At 38.4% G+C, this 13,011-nt stretch overlaps 1 protein-coding gene across 2 annotated transcripts; it reads right to left on the minus strand.

Moving 5' to 3' along the window:
* Nucleotides 1-186: 186 nt before the first annotated feature.
* On the minus strand, nt 187-10,159 carry LOC143877738 (large ribosomal subunit protein eL19x-like). Of its 2 annotated transcripts, none has more exons than XM_077379948.1 (5): nt 10,010-10,159; nt 6,848-6,977; nt 846-1,282; nt 551-594; nt 187-466 (listed from the first exon to the last, which is right to left on the minus strand). In XM_077379948.1, the coding sequence occupies exons 2-5, from the start codon at nt 6,957-6,959 to the stop codon at nt 442-444; spliced, it is 618 nt and encodes a 205-aa protein (XP_077236063.1). In that variant the 5' UTR covers nt 6,960-6,977; nt 10,010-10,159; the 3' UTR covers nt 187-441. The 2 variants fall into 2 exon arrangements, with proteins under 2 accessions (XP_077236063.1, XP_077236062.1); XM_077379947.1 differs by lacking the exon at nt 10,010-10,159 and adding an exon at nt 8,746-8,767.
* Between the last annotated feature and the right edge of the window lie 2,852 nt (nt 10,160-13,011).

Genomic DNA, 13,011 nt, shown 5'->3' on the forward strand with positions numbered 1-13,011 from the left:
TGTTGGCCCTGCCCTCATAAGCTCACAGACGCATAGAGCGCATTCTTGTAGCTGGTGCAAGAATACTCGAGCTCCATTAGAACTATTCTGCAAGTAATAGAGATAGGAGCATCCAAGCTACGCCACAGCGTTAAACTAGATGTTAATCAGAACTCAGAAAGACAGAAAATTGAACTAATCATCATATGACACTAGCCCACAATCACTATATATTTAGGGATATGACTAACAAAATGGAGGGAAAATTGACTTTAAACAGCCAGAAGTGTAGATAAGATTAAAATAACATCCAAACAAACAGTATTCCATTTAATATTTTTTCTCAAAAAAAAACCCCAAACGCATAGGTCCTATTGGAAGTAATCTGGTTTTCCAACATAAAATAATTTCAACATGGGTACTGAAAAGACTAGTTGGGACTCGGAAGAAAGTTGGGCTTGTTTATTTCTTTGCCTTCTTGGTTCCCCTGCAAAACACCAACAAATCGAGTGATTACAAGCTGACCAACCTGAAGCAACGAGAAGAAATCAAAAAAGGGTTTGATAATTACTCTGCCGCTTGTGATGCAGGCACTGGTGCTCTCTCTTCGGGTCCCTGTTACAGCCCCCATAAACTTTGATGTTAGCACAAATACTATTTAAAATTTATAAAATCACATAGACATAGCTAGTGTGAAATGTTCCCTTCTTAATCTTCTTCAGAGACATTTTTTTCATCATGGTCTCATTGCTTAATTAAGACAAACATGCTCCTATTTTGTTTCCTTGAATAAAAGGGAATAATCTGTGATGACGAATTGAAGGAATGAAGGAAAATAAATGTTACAGAAGGAAGCATAAACTAACCTGGGCCAATCGCTCTTCCCTTCGTGCAATCTTCCTTTCTCGGCTAGCCTTGCTCTTGGCTCTCTTGGCCTCGAACTGGTCAGACAAAGTCTTCTCTCTAGCCTTCTCTGCTTTCGACTTGTGGATGCTCTCCATCAGGACACGCTTGTTCTTAAATACATTACCCTTGACTTTCATGTACATGTCATGGTACATGTGCTTGTCGATCTTCTTTGACTCTCTGTATTTGCGCAATAAGCGCCTCAGTACCCTCATTCTCCTCATCCACAGCACCTTTGTCGGAAGCCTAGCTTCCCTAGTACCCTTACGCTTACCGTATCCCGAGTGCCTTCCCTTCCTCTTAGCCTCCATAGCCCGACGAGCCCGAGAACGGGAGTGGATTTTCATTGGCTTCTTGATAATAAAACCATCTTTAACAAGCTTTCTTATGTTTTGCCCTGCATGAAACATGACAGAGAATGTAACACAGCAAATTGTCAAAGTAAGACAGGACCAAAAAAATAAAATAAAAAAGCTGTCCAAGGAGTACACCCAGAAAAGTGCACCAAAGATTGTAATGCATGCTTTCATACAGTTTCTTTTGACAGAACCTAGCAGACATGGAAAATGACATGGACAATCTCTACGTTGATATAGTTTCTTACGGGATTCAGAAGGCCAATACCAAAGATTAGCCATATGCAACTTCATTAGGATCAACCAATTTTGGCACATTGACTATTTAATATTCTGCGGATTCTAGGGGTGAATTCAGCAAAGTTTGACCAGACATACAATAAATAACGAATGTAAACCATTAGAAGTTCCCTCCACTTAATGGGGTTCTTATATGAGCCCTGTGCATAATTTTTCAAGTAAAAAAGTGTGTGGATGGAAATAGAAGAGGGGCCCACTTGTTCAATGATCCAAACCATTTAACTTTTAGGCTTTGCTATGAATGGGTCATGCATCAAAATCCAATCCCATTGGACAATTCCAGCCCTCCATTTTGTGGCCGATAATACAAACCATTGCTTCCTTATTTTCTCACCATCCATCTAAAATCCATAAATTGGAGGGTTACAATCGTCCGATGAGGGTGGATTTTGATGCATGGTCCATCCATAGCAAGGCCTAAGATATAAATGGTTTAGATCATTAAACAAGTGGGCCCCACTTGTACTTCTACCCACTTGTATTTTTCCTTGGAATGTTTTGTTTTTTGAAAGTTGATGATTTTATTAGATAAACTAGAATCGGAATACAACCAAGGGGTTGAGGCGTCCCCAAGTGTGTGAATACAGTCCAAACAACCCAAAGATTACATCGTGAACCCCTTTGAGCATTTCCCATGAAAACCCCATCAGAACTGCTGGAACAGTGCCAAATTGGCCTGCACAAGAGAAAATTATGAATAGCAGGGCTCCATTATTGTGGAATGCCAGCACGGGCTTAATTTTTCGCAGCAGTAAACCCGCCGACAGCACCGCAGGTTATAGTTCCGCTGACTCCGCCAATTAACCAGGTGCATTAATCCTGCTGTACGATCTGAGTGTCATCCCCTTCCAACCCCATCTTTGGCATATATGTACATCCATTATACAAGAACCCCACTTCACGATGTTCTTAAATCCTGCAACTGAAGGTCCACACAACTCTATATGCAATACATGGAATGCCGATTCACCAATTAAAAGTTGATTCATCGAACAAACTAGATGCTTCAATATTATAATATATCTATCAAAATCACTGCTGGATCCAGTCCAGTCATCCCCTAGTTCATGATAATACCTAACAATGAAGCATGCAAATCGTAAAACGTCCAAAGAACTAATAAAAGGCCAACATTAACCAATAAAGAACACACTAGCAAAAAAAAACCTAGAGGTTCAATCCCAGCATACCTATCAAAAAAATAATAATAAAGAAAATACCTAGAGGTCAGAGGTTCAACCCCAGCTTACCTATCAAAACAAAAAACCAAGAACAAACATTCTAGCAAGGACAGATATAAAGACGTCAGATTGGAGAGATTTGCACAATAAATGCATAACGCAATAAACATGAAGTTGGACTCATGTGTTTAGTTAAATTTTTATCTTAAAAAAAATAAACGCATGCCACAACAGTGTAATACTATGCAGAACACGACTTGCACAAAATCCATAAACATTAACCCTAGCATAAATACCAATCAGAGATTATCCTACTTACAGGCGGGGTATGCATTTACTCCTACTTCATGATTTGACAAAAAATTCCTTTGCTTTAACTTGTAGGTGTCAGATCAACTGAAAATCTTTCCTCGGGAAGATAAACCATAAGATTCCCTTAAACTCCATGTCTCCTGTGTCCAACGGCATTAATCTAATAGAGTTGTGTGGCCTGCTACAAATTTTGTTGCACCTGCACCTCTTGTATGATTAACAAGCTATTCCGCATCCATGCTTCTTCGATGTGATTTTGGGAACAAAAAGAAAATCTAGGACATGATGAGGATTTAGCCCATACAACACCTTAAATGGTGCCATATTAGTCAATCGATTAATGGAGTTAATTCGGCTTGTGGTATTAGGAACTCCCATCTTTTTGGATTCTCTCCCACTACACTTCTTAGCATGCTACCAAGAGATGTGTTCGCAACTTCAGTTAGGCCATCAAGTTGTGAATAAAAATACTAGAAAATTGATGACAAGTTCCCATGAGTCTCCATAGGGTACACCATAAGTGACACACAAAACACACGTAACAAACTGATATAATTGACTTTGGAACTCCATGCAAATAAACAACTTCACAAAAAAATGAAGTAGCTATATGAGATGCATCACAAATTTTCTTTCATAACACAAAACAAGCCATTTTAGAAAACCAGACAATGATGACAAAGATGGAGTCAAACACTACTTGAGTTCGAGGTAGGCCAAAAACAAAGTCCACAAAATCAGTCTAAAAGTTTAATCTACTTGGGACAAGGGCAATTGTTCAAAAGTAGATAAGGGAAGTGAATTGAACAAAAGAGGACTACAAATTGCTCAAGAAAAGCTGTCAAGTTAACATGGCCAGCAAAGCAAGAGTGATGGGGGACCATCCAAGATGCCATGAAGAATCAAGGAATTAGGCACCAGTGCACCACAAATGTATTACGGGAATTTTAAGTAGGAAGCAAGTCTTTTAAGTCGTTAGAGGGTATTTTGGTCCAAACGAATTGGTTTCTTTAGGGTTTTAGAACTTTCTAGTTCTCTTCTTTCTTCTTATATATTGTAAGCCTTAGGGCACTTTTCTATCATGCAATGTTATGCTATGGCTGATGGAATTTAAAAAAAAAAGAAGCTTTATTGCCTTGTTATTTTTCAGTGGCGTGAAACCTCTTGTATTCTGACAAGTGCAAAGCTTGTTCTTCGAGGTGGGTAAGCCTAGAACCAAAGCCGAGATTTCTTTACACTGTTTTGGTGAGATGCCCTAAACCTAGAATGTGACGACTTAGGATCCAGGAGTGATTCCAGGTTTATCTTCTTGTTCATCTTTCTAGTGAAACAACTTTATCAGTTTTGATTTTTGCTTAGCCTCCTATGATCCCTTTGCATAGATTTTCAACCCCATCAAGAATATCAAACCCTTTATTTCCAACCCGGTCATTTATCCCTACACCCCATCTCTTCCCTTATTGTTTCTTATCTCGACAGTCCTACCTTTTACAGTCGTTAGCCCAATCCGTCCTTTCTTAATCAATTCCTGCAGTCCACTCCTAATCAGACCTATATTCAACTGTCTAATCAAGGCCAAACTTTAGGATTTGTTGATGTTTATAGGTTGTTATCACATATCCAAAATCCGAAGTAATCTAACCTTTGGAACTGTTGTAACTGATCCCGAAATCATACCGGCCATCGATTTACAGAAAGTGCAGATTCTGTATTTTCACCCATATTTAAGATCGGAATATCGGATTTGCACCAAAATTGGATATATTCATTCCCATAATATCCACTATCACATATCCAAGAATTGAGACAATCTAATGGTAGGATTGTTCCCTACGACCCATTTTTCCAGATCTGCTCTTAGAATTTCTACAGAAATTTATATCCCTCAGTCTGCAAATATTTTTTAAATCCTCTCTCACAGATCCATCCTACATCAGCCTGGTGTCAGACCAAAGTATACTCCAACATTTGATCGTCCTGCATCACAGAGGGTAGAAATGTGCTTGCATGACATGAAGTTACAGCAGTGAATGACAATCTGCAAATCAGATTAGGGATTGTTGAAAACAAGAATGGAATAGTATTATTATTGTTATGACATGCAAGTGACAGTAGTGAATGACAATCTGCAAATCAGATCAGAGATTGCCGAAAGTAAGAAAGGAATAGTATTATTATTTTCATTATATCACGGTTAAAAATTGATTCGAATCCCGGGTTCCGAAATTACTTTTTTGGGAAGAGAAAAAGAAAGAAAGAAAATGAGGACAGAGGACTGAAGCTCCCGAGAGAGAGAGAGAGAGAGAGAGAGAGAGAGCAATGGTTGGCAACCAAGCTTGGGAGTATAAATTCAAGAGCAATGGTGGGCAACCAAGCTTGGGAGTTAAATTCAATTTTATTCAATCATATTATGGTAGCTAAGGCAAGAGAGCTTTATAATTTATAGATACTTCAGATCCCACAAAATTCATGATTAGGAGACAATTAGGAGTCCTTAACCTCACCCAAATCAAGTTGTAAATGCCGTTTCATACTCCTGTTAGGACTCTTATCAATTTAAGACTCATTTTCATGGACTTTCATTCTTAAGACAAAATTCTTAACACTCTAAGGACTTCTATTTTCTACCAATAGTAACAAGACAAGTGCCGAACGACTTAGTCAACTCCTAATGACTCAATGACTCCCATTAAATAAACCAGGACTCTTCGTACCCGTCATGTAAACTAACCCATTTCAAGTCTCACCAGTGCTTAAAAACGTGGATGTAGGTCAAAATCGACCAAGAAAAATATTTGTTGACTCGGAGTGGGCGCGACCAAGAACACGGTCAACACGGCTGAGTACTCGATTGACGGGGTCATAACTCAGAAGATGCAAAGGAGTTTTTAGTGACTCTGTAGGGGCAAAACGTGGAACGCGGCCAAGAGAAAAGGGAGTCCACGATGACCCATGGGAGTTTTAAAACTATGAGTCTCACAAATACAAGGACTCTCTTAGGTTGCAATGCAGGTCCTTGTGGCCACTTAACAGTGATTAATTAAAAATAACTTAAATGACCCTATCACTTATGATTTTGCGTAATAAACATGCAGGCCCCATTTTAAGCACCTACAACTTAAATGAACCAAGTGATATCAGTGAAAAAATAATGTGGTGCCCCTCCTATAACTTAATTAGAATAAGTGTCCAAGGATGGTCTCCATAAAAAATATTAGCCAATATGATAGAAAGACCTCATACCAATATTGGTTGAAAATTGTGTGTATCGCCATACCAAGTTGATCATTCAAAAAAATAAAATAAAAAACAGCCATATCAAGCTGATATAGTGCTTACAGCTACAGCAACACAACAGTATCAAAACCCGGCAGGCCGACCGCATCAAACAATATGACATGAATACCATGTATCAATATTTATCTGTGTCAATCAAACTTTTAGAACGGACATTGCTTCAGTTGTTCACTTGGGTATAGAATCTACACGTCTAAGTCATAGTAGAAAAAGAAAATTGGAAGGCAAATAGAAAAGACAGGCTAACATGCTCACCATCCAAGTAGAAACATTATAAACTACTTCAAAATCACCAAAGCATAGATATGTCCTAACAATATGCCAAAAACACTAAAACTAAAATCATACAGATATATGCGACGGAGAGCATATGTATCAGGCGACCATTTCAAAAAAAAAAAGCATATGTATCAGGCAATTTATGGAGTCCATGTGAAAAATAATTGCAGGTGTGTGCGCGTAAAATTTTGGTTCACCAGATATCAAGAATCTAACGTAGTTAAAGGATCGACTCACTGGAATTCGCCATTGAAATATCACTGGTTTCATTTGGATCAAGCCAAACCTTGCCCTTGCCACACTTAAGGACACTAGCTGCCAGGCGTTTTTGCAACTTCAGGGATACCATTGTTGAAGCAAGTAGCCTCTGTAAAAGCACAAATTCAATAATAACATTAACAACTAGCCTTATATAAAGACAACTCTTAAAGTTAATTGAAAATAACAAGAAACTCTACATTTTCCAGAGTGAGTAAAACGAAAACACCCTGAATACATAACTCTTCAGAAATGACAAACAAAGCAAAATTAATAAGTAGAGAATCCAAATCCATAATCATGCAAGGTCAAATGAAGTTTATGGTATCAGTAGAAAACAGTTAAAAAGAAAGGCGGAGACAAGGACATAGTATTAGCAAAAGCAGTGCTTTAAAACGCGGATGTGGGTCAAAACGTGGCCAAAGAAAATCGTAGTCAACTCGGCATGGCGCGGTCGAGTACTCAGTTGATGGGGCTGAGTACTCGATTGACGCAGTCATAGCTCGGGAGAGTCAGAGGAGTTTTTATTGACTTTCTAAGGCAAAACACGGGACACGGACAAGGCAAAACGCGGAACACGGCTAAGGTAATAGGGAGTCGATTCGGGGGAGTCCACAATGACGCGGGTGAGTTTTGAAACTATGAGTAAAAGAAGAAGAAGAATATGAAGAAAACTTACACCAATTTCAAAAAAGAAGAAGAAGAAGAACAAGACGACTTACATCTTTGTATAATTAAACAATTTTGACTAAAAGAATCAAAAGGATGCAGAAATATTCAAAGCCACAACAGGGGACAAAATTCCTCATTACAAGGCAATAAGCTCCACAAGTCCAACTCCTAATTTACACTGTCCATCATTTTTTAATAGTAACATACTAGCATATACAATTTATAGAATTCATCTATTTATCCACAATGGATTTTCTTATACTTTTAATAAGCAATATTTATATGGATAGATCATACAACAAATCCTATTTGCGAGAGAAATAGCTATCCCTGCTACCAAGATACAGCTACGAGTATCTGATACACAGTTGGGAATTGAATACAGGAATTCCCTAATACTCAATGTAATAGAATAACCTAAGATATGGCAAGGTTCTAAATATCAGTTTCAATCGCCATGGAAATGAAAACATTTCAGTTTCGATGAGAAATTTTGACGGAAATCCTGTAAAATCACAGAAATGTATGGAAGGATATGCAAATAGTGTGATTTTAAGATTAAACTTTAGGAAATGCTCGAATAAGCATATACACACACTTAGAAGCCATCACATAAGCAAAACAAACATCCATAATGGTTTAACACCTAGTGACGCACTGACGCGCTATCGGGAAAGACTTACGTACAACATTTCACATGTAATTGATGTAAATATTATACAAATTACATATACCATAATTCACATGCAATTAATATAAATATGATTACGTAATACATACCGAAATAGTATACCGCTAATACACTCATGATTTTGCTTTCAGTATGCGTTTCAGTGTCAGTATGCATTTTGACAAGATGGAAATGGAACCATTTGATTTGTTTCAGTTTTGGTGGAAATTCAAAACCATGATATATGGGAATATGTTTCCACTGTAAAACTAACATTTCTCTGTCTTTGGTTCCAATATCAAAGTTTTTTTATTGAATGGTAATATCAAAGTTTAATCTTCCAAATTGTAAAAAATGGCACGGAACTAATAGAAGAAAAACAGCAATGTTGAACTAAACAAGTAAGGTATGCTAATGAATGAAAATATTACGACATTCTATGCCCAAGTAAAAGGGGGCAAATAAATCAATATTCACTTTAAATTGCGGTAATTATTAAGATAGTTATTCTAAACATTATGGTGTCTAACTTAACTGCTAGTAACGCATGCCCAAGTAGTAAGTTTCTCGCATTTGTCCAGTGGGTCATTGACTCATGTAGTCATGTCACTAGTGGAGCATAAATTGTCTAGGTAGGAACATAACAAAGGCATTGTTAGACTAAATAAAAAATAGAATCTCTTGATGCTTTGAATAAAAGAAGGCGAAAGAATCTGACACATTGTATCCTACACAAGAATAAAAGCATCCAAAGCAAGTACCATGAACCAAGCCTCATCTAGTTGTCAAGGAAAGAAAACTAAAGAAGGACATGGATCAGGAGTAACCGAGGGTAATCACTTCCCCTTACCCGATACTAGGATACTCAAGGGTTTTTAAGGATTCGGGTATCATATATAGCTATTGGAGACAGTAGATGGCAATGATACAGCTGGACATACAAATGAATATGGCTTGCTGAATAGAAGATCAAGGCCAAAAAGGTAAATTCTTTTCTGAACGAACCAGATGCAAATGCTTCAGAGAAGGGTTGAATAGAGGGGGTGCAGATGGGCATGTTCCAATCATGTTACTCTTGTTAGGAACTTAAGATGTTGGATTATATTATCCTATATTTTCTTGGCTACACTACAGCAGCTAGTATTGAAGTTTCTGAACTGTAATAAATCAATAACTGTGCTATACAGTGAGGAACAGTTGTAAAATTAAATAAATAGGGAAAGATCACAAGATCCTTTGTTCCCATATTTTAAAACCCAAGACTCGACTCAGAGATCTCCTCCTAGGGGCTCAAGCAAATCAACCAGGCCAAGTTTTGTTTTATTAATTCAACAGTCTGCAAACAACTCTCAAAGGAACATCTGGATGTGTACGCGCAAAATGCAATATGGGCTTGTCAATTTACTGTAAAAAAAGCCGGTATTAAACCTAAATTGCAATTTGGTGTAAACCAAAAGCTATATCACAACAATCTCAATTGACATAAGACATACAAAATCATAAATTAAGATATTCAGAGCTCATAGTTTTCGTCAATTCGTAATCAAACCACCCACACAAACATAAAATCTACCACAGAACATCCATCACACATAAGAATAGACTGAGGCATTGAAAATTTATCTCGTTTGTTTCATTTTGATTCACAAAAAACGAATAGCGCAGATATAAAAGATATGACGAAAAAGAAATCCAAAATATACAGCATAAATCTACTCCGATTTATCAAAGCGATGATTAAAGGGGATATGGTTGAAAAAAAAGTGACTGATACAAGCCCTAAAACCCTAGATTCTTACCACCAGAGATGATAGAGGAAGAAGGTGAGAGAGGCTGGAGTTTGTGACTGCGGTTGGGTTTTAGGGTTTCAAATGAGAGAAGGAAAATGTTGACTTTTACCAAACTACCCTTTAAGTTTGTTTAAAATAACGACATCCGAATGCTGTCAATGTCAATGCACATTGTCTAACCTTGATCTGGTGGTGAACCGATGTGGGCCCCAGTTTAAACTACGGGGGCCTTAATGTAGGGCCCTCTTACCCTGTCGACAATGCTAAGATCATTTGGGTAAATCATCCATAAGCTAATTTATTAATTTCATCATGAGGGGCTTTTATCAATTGTTTGATATTAGCTTATGATATTGTGGGTCCTGCTTATTTCCACCAATCTAGGTTAGGCAACTGAAAGGATTCACCAGAGAATTGGACGTTGAAGTTATAGGATCCTACTGATATATGATCTATACAAAATTAAGTGGGGGCTAATTTGCATCACCATTAATCAATATCCTATACTGATAGAATCCAGCCACTACAGAATTATGTTATGGTGTTTTCTTTCTTCTGTCAATTCAGTTTGCTTGGGAGACAAGTAGCAATTAGCAGCCTTTGATTTCTACTTACCATAAGTTAGCCCAATCTCTTGTTTGCAATTGTAAAAGTGTCTCGAGTGGAAGATTATGATAGTTGGGTCAATCATATAAGTGTTCCGACTGCAATTGCTTCAGGTTTATCTCAAGTTCTAATTTATGAGACGGCAGCGCTAGATCTGTTCTAATGGGGAGTTTAGGAATCCTCCATTCCCTAGGTTGATTCCTCATGACCCGGGTTTGTTCAAGCTAAATTTAGACTGATCCAGTTTGGGCAATCCAGGGGCTTCAGGTGTTCGAGGCCTTCTTAGATGCGGGAGGGGATCCATTAAATGGGCATTCTCAGCCAAATTGGTAGATCCGATTCCAGTAAAGCTGAGTTGAAAGCGATCCTTTAAGGAGTATTGCTTGTCGAAGAGAATATCCTATCATATCATTGGTGGTGGAAGTTATTCTCTCTTGCCCTATCTCGTATTGTCATGCTGGGAGGGTGGCAAATAGCAATGCCGATGCTCTTGCTCAAGCGGGGGTGACTAGGCTTAGTTTAGAGATGTTCGATTCCCTTCCACCTTAAGGCCGAGTCGTGTTATTCATCTAATCCTCCCTGTATGTTATTTTCTCCCTTGATCTGACCAATTCGGTCTTGTTGTATATTTCTTTTCTTCTTAGTAGAATGTCTTAATAGTACTAAAAAAAAGAGAAGAAGAAACCAGTGGAAAGTGCCAATGCTGAAGAACACTATTCTTAGGTTCTTTTTCGTTCTAGACAACAAAAAGGTGAGAATCGTTGTTGAGAAATGTTAAAGAACTTGGTCTAAGATCACCATCACAGGTATCTCCATGTTGGTGGCCAACATTGCATTGAAATCCCTAGAGACTACCAGGGATGTTTCCGGGCTAATCATTGCATGTTTGTTGATGCGCCATCTTTGTCTCCTCCCCATAAGATCCAAGCCCCAAATCACAGAAAGAAGGAATTGTACTTGAATTTCTTGAGAAAGTTGTATTTTCTCTCTCTTTTTTGATGGGTAAGCTGGGGTTAGGCAAGTCCCCTACCAAATGTATTGAAGGAAAAAATATACCTCAAGACAAAACCCCAACAGACATAGAAGGGGAAGCAAAATGAAACACATCAAACGCAAGCCACCCCGACAAACAATAGGGGAACAGATAAACAAACAACAATGAACAAAAAACAAAGCACCGGAGGCAAACCCAAGCAAGCAACCAAGGCAAGCTAAAGCCTAGAACTAGAAGAGGCAGCAAATCGAACCTCCTTCAAGTCTTGGAATTTTCATGGATGAGATCCTTGAAGAGAGAGAGAGTGTGTGTGTGTGTGTGTGTGTGGGGGGGGGGGGGGGGGGGGGGGGGGGGGATGGTGGCCAGGCATGGTGGGAAAGAATGGAAAAAATCCCCCTTTTTCTTTGATACCACTTTCCAAGAATCCCCATTAGAAGAAGAAGGAATTGAGTCATACTTTTTATCGAATGTTCTCGTGTCTAATTGAAGATTGGAAAATCCATCACTCTCTTTGGAGATTTCCTCATGGATGGCAAGGGTGGAGAATCTGTTATCAAAACCATGTTGATATTTTTGAAGAAGAGGTTTTTTTCTAGTGTCAATCTTTGGTCAACAGCTGGGGTAGGTCTCAAATTCTCAGATTCCAAAGAAAGACTCTTTTCGCTTACAGTGCTTCTTCTAACGAGGCCTCATTCCTTCCTGATTTGGTTTGGAATTGGTTCTGGGGTACATTTTGCAGCGCTGTGACTGAAGTTGTTACAATTTGAGCATGCCTTTGGTTTCCAATCATATACAATCTCTTGAGCGATCACTCCGGAACAAGTCATGAGATTAATCGAATCCGGAAGGTGGCAGGCTCCTTTCACTTTGATGCACATCCTAGCATAGTTGAGCCTTGTCGATTCAACTGTTTGAGTGTTCATGTAAAGGGGTGTCCGATTAAGCTTGCAATCCTACTTAAACAATGGTTTGTCCAAAATTTGAGGTGAAGACCATGGAGCCTAACCCATACTGGGATTTCAGGAAGTTGTTTTTCTCTAATGAAGCTGATTGGCTCCATATTTGAAGAATGAAAGGTCTTCCTCCAACGTAGTGGTAAGGCTCCTCAAGAATTAGGGTAGAGTCTTTAGGATTTGAGAATTTGATAAGAAGAAACCCATTTTCTAGAGTGAAAAGCTGAAGATCTCCCTTAGGTTTCCACTTTCATGTCAGAATCTCCTTTAGAGTGATGAAATAAGGCCTTTTCGTAGAAAATATCCAGCAAGGCAGTTATCCCATTTGGATTCAGATTCTTGTATGGCACCGTCTTCAAAGAATAGTTCAAGATTCTCTTCTTCAACTTCTGCCGGGCCAATGAAATCAAGTGTAGTTATGACAGATGCCTCCAAAGGGTTATGAAACAGGTCCTTCC

Source organism: Tasmannia lanceolata, unplaced genomic scaffold, assembly GCF_043159265.1.
Source record: "Tasmannia lanceolata isolate RefF3 unplaced genomic scaffold, GAP_Taslan_0.1 ptg000005l, whole genome shotgun sequence".
Classification (NCBI taxonomy): Eukaryota; Viridiplantae; Streptophyta; class Magnoliopsida; order Canellales; family Winteraceae; genus Tasmannia; species Tasmannia lanceolata.

Bases quoted from the DNA above. Each gene is read 5' to 3' on its own strand.
- LOC143877738 (XM_077379948.1), bottom strand. From the start codon at position 6,959: ATGGTATCCCTGAAGTTGCAAAAACGCCTGGCAGCTAGTGTCCTTAAG. The intron at 1,283-6,847 runs GTGAGTCGATCC...TGTTTCATGCAG, and splicing joins TATTTCAATGGCGAATTCCA to GGCAAAACATAAGAAAGCTT. The intron at 595-845 runs GTTAGTTTATGC...GGGCTGTAACAG, and splicing joins GGGAAGAGCGATTGGCCCAG to GGACCCGAAGAGAGAGCACC.